General features: G+C 33.1%; 3 protein-coding genes across 4 annotated transcripts; all 3 read right to left on the bottom strand.

The window, feature by feature from the left end:
- Window positions 1–273: 273 nt before the first annotated feature.
- On the bottom strand, window positions 274–3,623 carry LOC127985944 (diablo IAP-binding mitochondrial protein). Of its 2 annotated transcripts, none has more exons than XM_052588157.1 (6): window positions 3,527–3,623; window positions 3,077–3,191; window positions 2,213–2,338; window positions 2,015–2,125; window positions 1,751–1,847; window positions 274–739 (listed from the first exon to the last, which is right to left on the bottom strand). In XM_052588157.1, the coding sequence occupies exons 1-6, from the start codon at window positions 3,565–3,567 to the stop codon at window positions 540–542; spliced, it is 690 nt and encodes a 229-aa protein (XP_052444117.1). In that variant the 5' UTR covers window positions 3,568–3,623; the 3' UTR covers window positions 274–539. The 2 variants fall into 2 exon arrangements, with proteins under 2 accessions (XP_052444117.1, XP_052444118.1); XM_052588158.1 differs by having other exon boundaries at window positions 3,492–3,566.
- Window positions 3,624–6,749: 3,126 nt separating this feature from the next.
- LOC127985602 (odorant receptor 131-2-like) lies at window positions 6,750–7,718 on the bottom strand. The gene has a single exon (XM_052587636.1). It carries the CDS (start codon window positions 7,716–7,718, stop codon window positions 6,750–6,752), a length of 969 nt encoding a protein of 322 aa, XP_052443596.1.
- A 2,291-nt stretch (window positions 7,719–10,009) lies between these two features.
- On the bottom strand, window positions 10,010–11,070 carry LOC127985942 (odorant receptor 131-2-like). Its single transcript, XM_052588155.1, has one exon. It carries the CDS (start codon window positions 11,068–11,070, stop codon window positions 10,108–10,110), a length of 963 nt encoding a protein of 320 aa, XP_052444115.1. The 3' UTR covers window positions 10,010–10,107.
- Window positions 11,071–11,893: the final 823 nt, after the last annotated feature.

Raw genomic sequence — 11,893 nt, 5'->3', positions numbered from 1 at the left:
TGTAATATACTGATGTAGATTATATATTGTGGTCTGTGGATGGCTGAGTGGAAATAGTTTGAAATAAAATGATAATAGATTTTTTTTTACACCAACATTTTTAAACCATTTATATCATGAAAACAAAATAAATGTAAAGTAAATAGGCAATCAAAAAACTTTTTTTCACTGTTTATTTAAAAATTAATAAGAAATCCCAAAGGTAGCATCTGTCTGTAATCATAACTCGCACATATTGTCAACATAGTAAAACAGGAGACTGATGAATGAAACTAATAATAATGCAAAACTGGTTTAAATGGAAATCTATTTCATTCAATTGTAATTTCATATATCAATTACAAACAAATGTAAAATCTAGAAAGTATTTATCCCTTTTCCTGCCCTCATAGTTTTCTATTTAATACTTATGTTTCATTTACATAAATTCTCACAGCATGTATCCTTTTAATCAAACAGAAATATAATAATGTGCTTCAGTAGTAGTATAGGTTTGTGTATCAGAGTGCTTAAGACACTTTAAAGCTGTCTTGATGTGACTAGTCCTCTCGTAAATATGCATCTGGCACGTCTTCATCCTCCATTGCAGTGCTGAGAGCATTTTGTAATCTCTCACTCTCTTCAGCTTTTGAGTCTTCGAGCTGTTTCTCAGCTTCCTGCATCTGCTGTCGAAGATGTTCCACCTGGGACTGTGTGAGCTGCAGATTGTTCTGTGCTATCACAGAAGCTTGGTCAGCCCCTGGTGAGGACAAGCATGGTTTAGCTTTTCTCCATATGGCTAAAAGTGCAACTAAACAAATGACCACCAAGTGGCAGCAGCTAGTGTAGATATCTACACTAAATCATACTTATTTCAAAGTAATATGATTTAAATTCATGTGCATTATGGCTCTATAATAACTGACAAGAAAACTTCTTGTTGGCATGCCCTGTGGTGACAATAAAAAATAAAAAAATCTGTATATTTGGTTCTAATATAAAGGTTAATGTGACACTGAAGACTGGAGTAATGTCTGCTGAAAATGTACAGGCCTTCCCATCACACGAATAAATTACATTTTAATATGCATTTAAAAAGATAAATTATTTTTAATGTAATATTTTATATATCATAATATTTTAATCAGTAAATATGACTTCTTAAAAAAATATATATATAATTTATAAAATAAAATTATATTAAATATGTGACCATAGACCACAAAACTAGGCTTAAGTGTCAATTTTTGGAAACTGAGCTTTATACATCATCTGAAAAATGAATAAATAAGCTTTCCATTGATGTATGGTTTATTAGCATTGGACAATATTTGGTCGGGATACAACTATTAAAAAAACGGAATCTAAAGGTACAAAAAATAATGCAAAAATCGCCTTTATAAATTGTCCATATGAATTCTTATTAATGCATATTACTAATCAAAAATGTAGTTTTGATATATTTGCGGTAGGAAATTTACTAAATATCTTCATGGAACATAATCTGTACTTATATCCTAATGATTTTTGGCATAAAAGAAAAAGGGTTAATTTTGACCCATACTATGTTTTTTTGGCTATTGCTAAAAATATACCGCAGCGACTTGAGAATGGTTTTCTGCTCCAGGGTCACATATTATATAATATAATAATAACACTGATATATTTTTTATTCCTATATATATTAACCAAAAAACTTGATGTTCAGAAGGGGGGAGTGGGTGGTTTAACAAAAAAGACTTAAATGCCTGTTCCAGAAAATGAAAGCTACCTGCATTGAAAGCCGCCTCTGCTGCCATCTTCGAGAGATCGATGGCAATCATCCAGCAGGATTCAAATCGTTTCAAATCATTTCTCCTCTCAGTTACCTAATTAAATGAAAAACAACTTTGCAATCAATTTAATTCAAAAGAATGTATATAACCAGTGTCACAAAAACACAACTACCACTAAATACAGCAAATGGTATTTCTAATTTGAAACCTTTTGAACAATAACTCTGTAACAATAACACTGTATTTTTCCAAGTCATTACCTCCTTACGCCTACTAAGAATGAGCTGCCAGATTGCATCCTCGTCTGCAGAAGAAAGTTGGCTGATGGAAGCCACATAGTGCTCGTGTAGCCTCACAAGATTGTTTACAGCCTAGAGAAGACAAGTATGTCGGTTTTGTTTTTGCAATTTTTAATTAATCAAGAAAATGAAAACAAATATTCCTATAGTTTTGATTACCTTAATATAACCTGTTAAGGAATCAAGCAGTGCTAATGCAGTTTGTGAGAGGTAAGTATTAGCACTGTCTGTAACAAGAGATGAGGCTCTCCGCACCAGATCTTCATGGGTCAACGTTTCTGGTTTCTAAACAAGACAAAGAGGAAAGAGTGGTTAAGAGGTTTGTCGGATAATAATTTAGTGAAAAGAGGATTTTAATTGTTTAATTGCAAAATTACTGACTTTGCACACACGTTGTAACAACTTTCCCAATTATAATTTTTTTTTAAATAATTTTTGTGTACTTTTGGGGGCATGTTATACTTGTTATAATAGTGGCATCATGACCAGCCTGCAAAATTGCTTATAAATTTCTCAATATGATTTTTATTTTCAAATAAAATTCAATCTTTTTGTGAACAAATTATTATTATTTTTTTAGCACAGGTATTGCATTTCTTATTAGAATAAATTGTTTGCAGGCCTCATCTGAGCTTAAGTGCCTCAGTTTGTGAGTAAACATATATTATTCAACAATATTATCCACAAAAAATACCTTTGTTTCGCTTAAAAACTAAGGTGCATAACCTCAGATCAGTGAGACCTACAAACAATCAATACCAAAAAATATTCTAAATTAAAATAAAACAAGCTAACAAAAACATAGAATCCAAGATTTGGTGGCAATAAAGCATAATGTGAGATATACAAGCACAATTTTAAAAGTGTATTTTTTGACAGGGAATATACTAAATTAGGTCTTTCAGTATAGCAAAAAGGTTGAAAATGTCAAACCTGAAATTTCTGCGCTTGTGTACTAAATATTAGCAGCTATCACTATTAAAAAGTTGTCAATATTCCAACCACAGTATTAATGGCGCAGACCTGGATGAAAGGAACCGCACACAGAGCACCGGTGACACTCAGGCTCATCCAGTTCTTCCGGAGGAGTCTGCGGCTGCTCGGACAGGAGCTTCCTCTCCTCAGGGAAGCTGCACAGCTACACAAAACACAATGACAAAGCGCATGTCAAAAACAACTCACTCAGTTCAAGGACAACACATCATATACACGACCGTTTAAACACATGAGGATTAAATAAAATAAGCTACAAAACGAAAATAAGAAAGTCATAATAAAACTAAAATAATAGGGTTAGGAAGTAACGTACAACAGCAGTCAAAGCATCTGAGCGAATCTAAAGACGTTTGTTTAACGCAACTGTTGTTGAGTTATTTATTGCGACGGATCAGAAACCACACATATACTACAATCAGGTTTCATGAAATTAAGTACGTACTGAAGAATGAGACAATTAAAAATATTACACACAACCTCAATCCAACAGCAAACAGTTTCCTTCTGTACGCCGCCATACTTGTTGAGATTAAGAAATGAAATTCTCCCTCTATCGGTGTTGACGGAGTATTGCACCCTCAGATCATGTTTAATAATAATGAGACTAATTTTTTAGAGATTTAAGAATATTTTATACATAGCGAATTACACTACTACTACTACTAGTAGTGCTGCTACTAGGCAGTATAATAATAATAATATTAATTATTATTATTGATTATGATGATACTGCTTAAATGATAACCTTAAGAGGCCTATTCATTCTAATAAAATTTTATTTTAGTCTGTGGTTATTAAAATGTTTTGTCAAAAGAACCTAATGGTAAACATTACAAGATCCAATTAAAATGTTGGGTTGTTTAAACCCAACTTTGGGTCAAATATGGTCTAACCCAACCCAAATTTATTTTTTTTATTTTTAAAAGCACTATTAGTATAATCTCATCTCTGTGGAAATGCCTATTCCCAAACAATCGTGTAAAAACAAACATATTTTTCAGCACATAAATAATGAATTAACTTTGAGGCAAAGGGGAGTTCCAGTGGGGGTGTTTGTATTGATACACCAGAGCTTTCAAGTCACAAAAAAATGCACTTCCTTTTCTTAAAAATCAGGGAAATATAAGGGAAATATAATGACGTGTTTTGAAAATGGCAATGACATTTCATGAATGTCATCATGGGGTGTTTTTTTTTTTGTTTTTTTTGGTAGTAATAGATCCTATCAAAACTTTTTGTCAATATTAATGACATTTCCAAAAAGGGAACTAAGTCTGTTCAAAGCTTACTTGCCAATTATGAAATACTCTTCAAAGCTCTGCATTGTTTGTTTGTATTTATAAATAATATATTCTAATGAATGTTCTTTTATTGTTAAGTTATGAACTATGAAAAAATAAGGCACAAATGTAAGGTCGATAGCACAAACAGAATTATAAATAAATGTTTTATTTAATTATGTACACTCTAAAAAAAAAAAATGCTGGGTTAATAACAACCCAACCTTGGTTATTTGGCAACACAGCGCTGGTTAAATATTGGACAGAATACATGCTGGTCAAGAATCAAATGTCGAATTAATCAATGAAACAAAGGCAGTGATAAGTAAGACATGTTCCTGGATCAACATCTTTTGTTGATCCTGGATCTACATTACTATTCAAAAATACAGACTTAACCTAATCCCTACCCCTAAACCAACCTTACTTATACGTTATTCGTAAAAAACAGTGGAAATGCTAGCTGATTAACACGGGTGTAGAAGCACCTAAACCTGATTATAAACCTACAACTGACATTTCCTGAAAAATAATCTCTCAGTTATGGGACTCTGTGATATCTTAGTTGGAGTTATCAAAGAAGTCATTTTATACCGATTATATGACTTCATTGAATGTGATGGAGTTTTTGCTTTTTATTGTTCATTCTCGCCAAATGTTTCGCCAAGTTCTCTTATATATGGTCTAGTACTGTACTGTATTCATTATAGTAATCCTACTAACAGCACATGCAAACAACACTACACTCATAAAAAGATGGAGAGCATAAAGCCAAAGCATGTGACCAAACAGAATGTAGTGGGATATCTTCTGAAAAACAGGAGGGTGAAAATCGCCCTGTTGACATAGAGGAAAATGACTTGGGATCACACACAGGAACACCTTCAAATGTGCATCTCGATCCACCAGTGGTACAGTCTGATTGAGAGTAGATTTAGATTCAATGACATTAGACTTTCAGAACAGTAGGATATAAATGTATTCACCATACAGTTGTTATAACACACTGACTGAATAATACTGCAGGCTACAGTGTTCTTCTAACTGCAAATCTCCAGGCTTGCATTTTCTTGAAGGCACAGAGAGAGAAAGATCAGAGAGCTGTCACAGCATCATACTTTCTGATGTTCATTCATGTTTAAACCAGTAATTATAACTGATAAATAGGAAGAGATGATCGGTTCACGTGCCACTTGAGGTGCTTCAGCGATCTGTCAGAAAGTGACAGTGAAATCTGGTTTGAAAAGAATGGTTTTATAGGAAAATAAGCCTATAAATTATTTTAATATGTAATAAAAATTATGTGCAAAAAATTATACAATACTGTCAATTGGGCAAAAGGTACTAATATGTAGGCCTATTTTAGATACTAATATGTACTATTAAAGTACTATATTTTTAAAGTTGCCACAAAAGTGATGCAAATCAATTAAAGCATCACACTGTCTATACAGGACTGGACATGCAGTCAGAGTATGATATAAAAGATGAGGTCTTATGTATTTGTAAACATCAACAAATGACACCACTTGTGTCCAATGCATTATAAGAGAATGTCAAATTCGTTTCTTGTGTATATAGTATTACATTCAATAAGGTTAAATATATGACTTCTATACATTTATCAATATGAATGTGTGTATAATGTATATGATCAATTCACAGTATGCCCATCTTAAATCAATACTACATCACTGCTGCAAAGTGTAGTGTGATCAAGGCCTAACAAAGGCTGAATTTAATCAAAATAAATCAAATGTATTCAAATCAGAAATATTACTAATAGGCTGATAGAATAAATTGCGCAAATGCATTGAAAAGGAGATACTGCAAAACATTGAGTTGCATTGAGTCAAACAGTATAGATCAACTCTTTTAACACACACAGACAAGAAACTGTTCATAGACCTTTACTGGTATAAAACAAAGTAATGATGGAAAGATGCAAGTAAAATACTATACAATATTACAGAGCATTGAGCAACAGCTATGGTGTAAACTCTCGTAATTGCATAAGATCAGTAAAAGAAAAAGCTGCAAAGCTTGCTCAAACACATTACATGAGTTTTGTTGATGAACATAATAAACATGCCGCATTAAAATGCTTTAATTGTTGCACATTTATTAGTTTGATTTTATCAGTCTAGACTGGAAGCTTGAAAGTAAACTGTAAAATTTCAAACAGTTTTCATAATACAGTACAAGATTAAACAAACAGACAACAAACATTTCAAATCTCATATATGTGGTCATTGCACTTGCAAATATTGTGACAGGTTAAATATGTTTGTATAATACATGCAATATTTTAGTGTGGTTGATCTCCAATATCTCATCACAATACAGAATCACATATTTAGCAATTCTAAAGATTTTTAGATAACATTCTAATAGATTTTATACAGTATTTAGGTTTTTTATTAGTCTCCTCCAACTAAGTGTATATCTGTATTACAACTATTGAGCTTTTTGAAACCAAAAGTGAAGTAGTATTTAAATAAACAGCTGAAGGCCTGGTCTCTCAGACCATATATAAGAGGACTTAAACATTTAGGGAAGATCAAAAACACTACAAAGCAAAAATACATTACATGTAATGAAGTTATATAGTCAGTATACACATAAATGACTTCTTGGATAACTCCAATTAATATAGAAGCAGCACAGAGTCCAAGTTGTATTAGATGCAGCAGAACAGTCTTGTTGGCTTTTTTGGCCGACGCTTTATCACTGGAGGCAGTTTTAGCCACAGCTGCTATAGAGGCGTAAGTAAAGATAATAACAAAACATACTAACACAAAAAATATACATGTGAAAGCTATTTCAAGTTTCTTATAGATCTGAAGTCGGAAAAGAGTGGTTCTTGAACAGAATAAATTCATCACTGTGTTTGTAGAATCAATAGCATAGAAAATAATAATCTCAGACAAGCACTGAATCAAACCCATCATCCATACAACACCGATAGCTATGTGAATTCTTCTGTAGCTGGTGATTTTTGGATGTCTGAGAGGAAAGCAGATGGCCACATACCTCTCCAGTGACATTAAAGCCAGATTTAGTAAGGCTACCTGATAGAGAGCTTGTGCAGCCGCAAGCAGAGTGATACAGAGATTTTTCATTATAGTAATCCTACTAACAGCACATACAAACAACACTACACTCATAAAAAGATAGAGAGTATCAAGCCAAAGCATGTGACCAAACAGAATATAACGTGAAGCCTCCTGAAAAACAGTCTTTTTCCTCAAGGTGAAGATCATGACCCCGTTGACATAGAGGAAAATGACACATGGAGTCACACACAAGAAAGTTTTCACCGGTGCATCTCGATCGAGCAGTGATACAATCTGAGAGAGGTTCAACGTAGAACCGTTAAAAGCCGACATATTTAAACAAAATAAGACATGAAGATGTTGACCAAAGATGTTGGTATAGCACACCCACTCAGAATAACACTGCAATCTACAGTGTCCTTGTAACCTCAGATCTCCAGGCTCGTGTGTTGCTGAAGCCACGGAGAGAGACTGATCAGAGTGCTGTCACAGCATCACAATTTAAAAATGGTTAAACTCATTAAATCATGTACGTGTTGAATCCCAGTGGCTGTTTAGTGTGTCTGTGGGGGCGGATGGAAAGGGGAGGGTTGTGTCTGTGTGTGTTCCAAAAAAATAAAAAATAAATAAATGAATAAAAAATATTACAAAAGCATGTGTTGTGTTATTTTAGAAACATTTACTTGTCTTGCACTAAAAAAAAACAAATATATATAAGTTTGGGTTGTGAGTGGCTACAAATTCATTACAAATACATTTTTTTTAAATAAACAACTTAAATATAATTAGTTAATAGTTACTTATTTCCATTAACTCAGTGTTGTTGGCTGAACATAATTTCAACATAAAAATGATTGATGCAAACTATTGCATTCATTTTGTTGAGTCCAAACATTTTTTTTAGAGTGCAGCACCCTGTTGCTATTATTTTAACAGTAAAAAGTTCTTAAAATTTTGACAAATTTGATTTGTTTTGGTCATTCTTCATTCTACCCATACAATAAATGATGCAAATATTTTTCATTTTTAAGCAAAACTCAGAAGAGCATGGATAAAGAGGGCATGAAGTGGAAATTGGTATCAACTTTTCATCGGGGATCCAAGTATAGAGCAATACTCTAATGGAATTAGACGGCTGAAATCAGTCACACCTCTACTTTCTTCCAAATAATGCACATTTCATTCATATTATTATAAATACAGGCCTATAGTTCCAGCACATTTTTGTTTATATTAATTATAATTTAAATCAGACTACTTTTCCAATTGTATTTCTTTAACCATCATCTCAGATGTTATGTCAAAATGTTATGGAGTTTAAAATCAAAAAATGACTTTCTGTTACAGAACAGGGCATTGATTTCATGTAGAGGACATCAGGACTTAAATCATGTTTATCAGGCATTTTAGGACACACAACAAGTGAATATGCAAATAAATTATACATCAATATTCCTATGAAATATTAGATATTAAAATGTTGACAATTCTTACTCCAATTATTACACTTCTTTTTTCATTAAATGTTGCTCCAACACATTAATATGCAAATTAGATACAATGTATAGATACATTGCATTGAATGGGAATATTAATTTATGGTCATTTTATCCACATATTGCATAAATTAAACGGTGTACTAATTAAATTCTGTTATATCTTTCATAACATAGTTGAAAATAATTTTGTGGGGTTTGAAGTAGGTCTCACCCAGGTGTAATTCAATGTAGAACCACCACTGGGGTGGGGTCAGGGGTCAGGTATAGGGCATCATTTTCACTACATGGTTTTCACTGAATGATTAAGAAACAGTAGTATAAAAAAGCCCATCATTTTAGAAAAGCCCACTTTTGTTCTGAGACCTCCTTCTCCATTGTATAGGCAAACAGCACTGTGGGTGACATGACCAAAGAAATCTTTAGAACTGGCTGTAAGGTGGTGTCTTTTGTGCTCCATTGGTTTCGAAAAAAAAAAAAAAAAAACAGGCAGTGGCTTGTAAAGTTCTGACGTGGCTTTAATGCACACACACACACACACACACACACACACACACACACACACACACACACACACACACACACAAAAACATGGTCCACTTGCCATATCATGTGTCAAACATGCACACAACCAGTTTATCTTTTTTACAGGTTTAAATGATTTAATTTACACCTTTCATGCAAAAGCTAGTTTGTAATGCTAGTATTGTAAATGTGTTGCCATCAAAAATGAAAAAAAAAAAAAATTATAAACTGAACTGCATATGAATTGCTTATAAAATGTATTACTATGTTAGCAAGAAAGAAATGTCTGATTAAGCTGTCAGTAATATTGACACAGTATTTTATTTTTCTTATTGTTAAACCTTCAAAAAGGCTGTTACTTCTGATCCCAGCTTGATGTTACATATGTTCCATAAAATGACAAACAAAATATCAATAGAACCTCAGAATTAACTGTGATTATGTTTGTCACGTGGCCAGAAAGGGTGCAAAACATTAACTATTAAAAACAATACTTGCAAAACCATATCTGTGGTCAGTGCACCGGCAAACATTATTTGTTAAATATACTTGCAAGTTATTTTTCTATTGCTGAACTTCTCGTGCTCATTGTATAAGCTAATGCTTTGCAATTATATAGTGACAAAAGATAGTGACAAAATAATATTTACTAAAACATTTTAGATAGCATTTCAATAGCCATCAGTTACATCTGCTATTTCTCAACCACCTGATACTAAATGTATTTCTGTTTTACAACTGTTTTTCCTTTTGAAACCAAAAGTGAAGTAGTATTTAAATAAACAGCTGAAAGCCTGATCTCTCAGACCATATATAAGAGGACTTAAACATCTTGGAAAAATCATAAACACTACAAAGCAAAAATACATCACATTAATTGAAGTCATATAGTCAGTATAAACGAAAATGGCATCTTGGATAACTCCAACTAAGATAGACGCAGCACAGAGTCCCAGTTGTATTAGATGCAGCAGAACAGTCTTGTTGGCTTTTTTGGCCGACGTTTTGTCACAGGCGGCTGTTTTAGCCACAGCTGCTATAGAGGCATAAGTAAAGATAATAACAAAACACACAGACATGAAAAACATACATGTGAAAGCTATACCAAGATTCTTGTAGATCTGCAGCCTGAAAAGAGTAGTTCTTGAGCAGAACAAATTCAGTGCTATGTTTGTGGTATCAATGGAATAAAAGACAATAATCTCGGACAGGGATTGAAGGGAGCTTATCATCCAAATGACACTGATGGCCACGTTAGTTCTTCCGTTAGTGGTGATTTCTGCATGTCTGAGAGGAAAGCAGATGGCCACATACCTCTCCAGTGACATTAATGCCAGATTCAAGGTAGAGACCTGATAGATAGCTGTCGCAGCAACGAGAAGCACAAGGCAGACGATTTTCATTACAAAAACCCTACAAACAGCGCACACAAACAGCACTACACTCATCACAAGATTAAACGTGTCAATCCAAAGCATGTGTCCAAACAGAATATAGCGGGATGCCTCCTGAAAAACAGTCTTTCTCTTTAAAGTGAAGATCATGACACCGTTGACATAGAGGAAAATAACACATGAGGACACAGACAAAAATGTTTTCAAATCTTGATGCAATGGCAGTACAATCTGAGTGATGTTAGATGCAGAATCATTAAACGAAGACATCATCAACAAGATTATAAAGCACTGAATAATACTGCAAAAGTCCTTAAAGTAGCAAATCTTCTAGCTTGTGTCAGTGCTGTTGTTGAAGACACAGAGAATGATCAGAGACCGTCCCACTTTTATTATCATTGCAAAGTAGCTGTCATTAACTACGTATGAAACCCCAGTGGCTGGTTTGTGTGCTTGTCAAAATGCCTGTTAAAAAAAAGAAAAGAAAAAGAAATGACCCTTTGTTTAGTGCCTGATTAATAGTATAAAGTAAAAATAGCCAACCTCAGTGGTTTATATTTCTTTGTTTGTTTCTGTCTTTGCAGTTATAATACAGGCTGTGTATTTACTTACATTTCTTCACGTTCACAATTGGGAAAAACACACTGTCACAGTGGTCAGAGAGCCACTTAATGGAATTAATATTTTGAATATCTTGTATATTAATAGAGTACTTTAACTCTTGGGCGGCCCTCATTTGGGACTCATACTTAGTTTTGTCATGGTCAAAAGTGACCGGACACCTGAAATGTAACTTTTTTGCCCCCCAGTAAAATCAATGGAATATATTTTTATTCAATAATATTTGTTCTTTTTTATTTAGTATTTTGAGAAAATTTGAAGGTATTAATGAATATTTTTGCAATGAAAATGTTTTTATCATTAAAAATAGTCATTTTTTTCTAATTGTTCAAAATTATCTTTAAATTAATGTTGTATTTCACATTAAAACAGAGGCTAGGCCTTTCAAATACATGTTTTTGAAGATTTCTTTGCACTAGCTGGTCAGAACAAAGAAAGAAAACGAAAAAAGTTTTTTTTGTTTTTGTTAACC

The sequence above is a fragment of the Carassius gibelio genome, chromosome B21 (assembly GCF_023724105.1).
Source record: "Carassius gibelio isolate Cgi1373 ecotype wild population from Czech Republic chromosome B21, carGib1.2-hapl.c, whole genome shotgun sequence".
Classification (NCBI taxonomy): domain Eukaryota; kingdom Metazoa; phylum Chordata; class Actinopteri; order Cypriniformes; family Cyprinidae; genus Carassius; species Carassius gibelio.
The sequence above is the reverse complement of the archived record's forward strand: the minus strand, read 5'-3'. Positions and strand labels throughout refer to the sequence as shown.

What these genes read in the sequence shown, in the direction of transcription:
- LOC127985944 (XM_052588157.1), bottom strand. Translation starts at nt 3,567, where the DNA reads ATGGCGGCGTACAGAAGGAAACTGTTTGCTGTTGGATTGAG. An exon ending in CCTTAACAGGTTATATTAAG is followed by an intron (nt 2,126 to 2,212) that starts GTAATCAAAACT and finishes TGTCTTCTCTAG; the next exon opens with GCTGTAAACAATCTTGTGAG. An exon ending in TTCTTAGTAGGCGTAAGGAG is followed by an intron (nt 1,848 to 2,014) that starts GTAATGACTTGG and finishes TCATTTAATTAG; the next exon opens with GTAACTGAGAGGAGAAATGA.
- LOC127985602 (XM_052587636.1), bottom strand. Translation starts at nt 7,718, where the DNA reads ATGTCGGCTTTTAACGGTTCTACGTTGAACCTCTCTCAGATTGTATCA.
- LOC127985942 (XM_052588155.1), bottom strand. Translation starts at nt 11,070, where the DNA reads ATGTCTTCGTTTAATGATTCTGCATCTAACATCACTCAGATTGTACTG.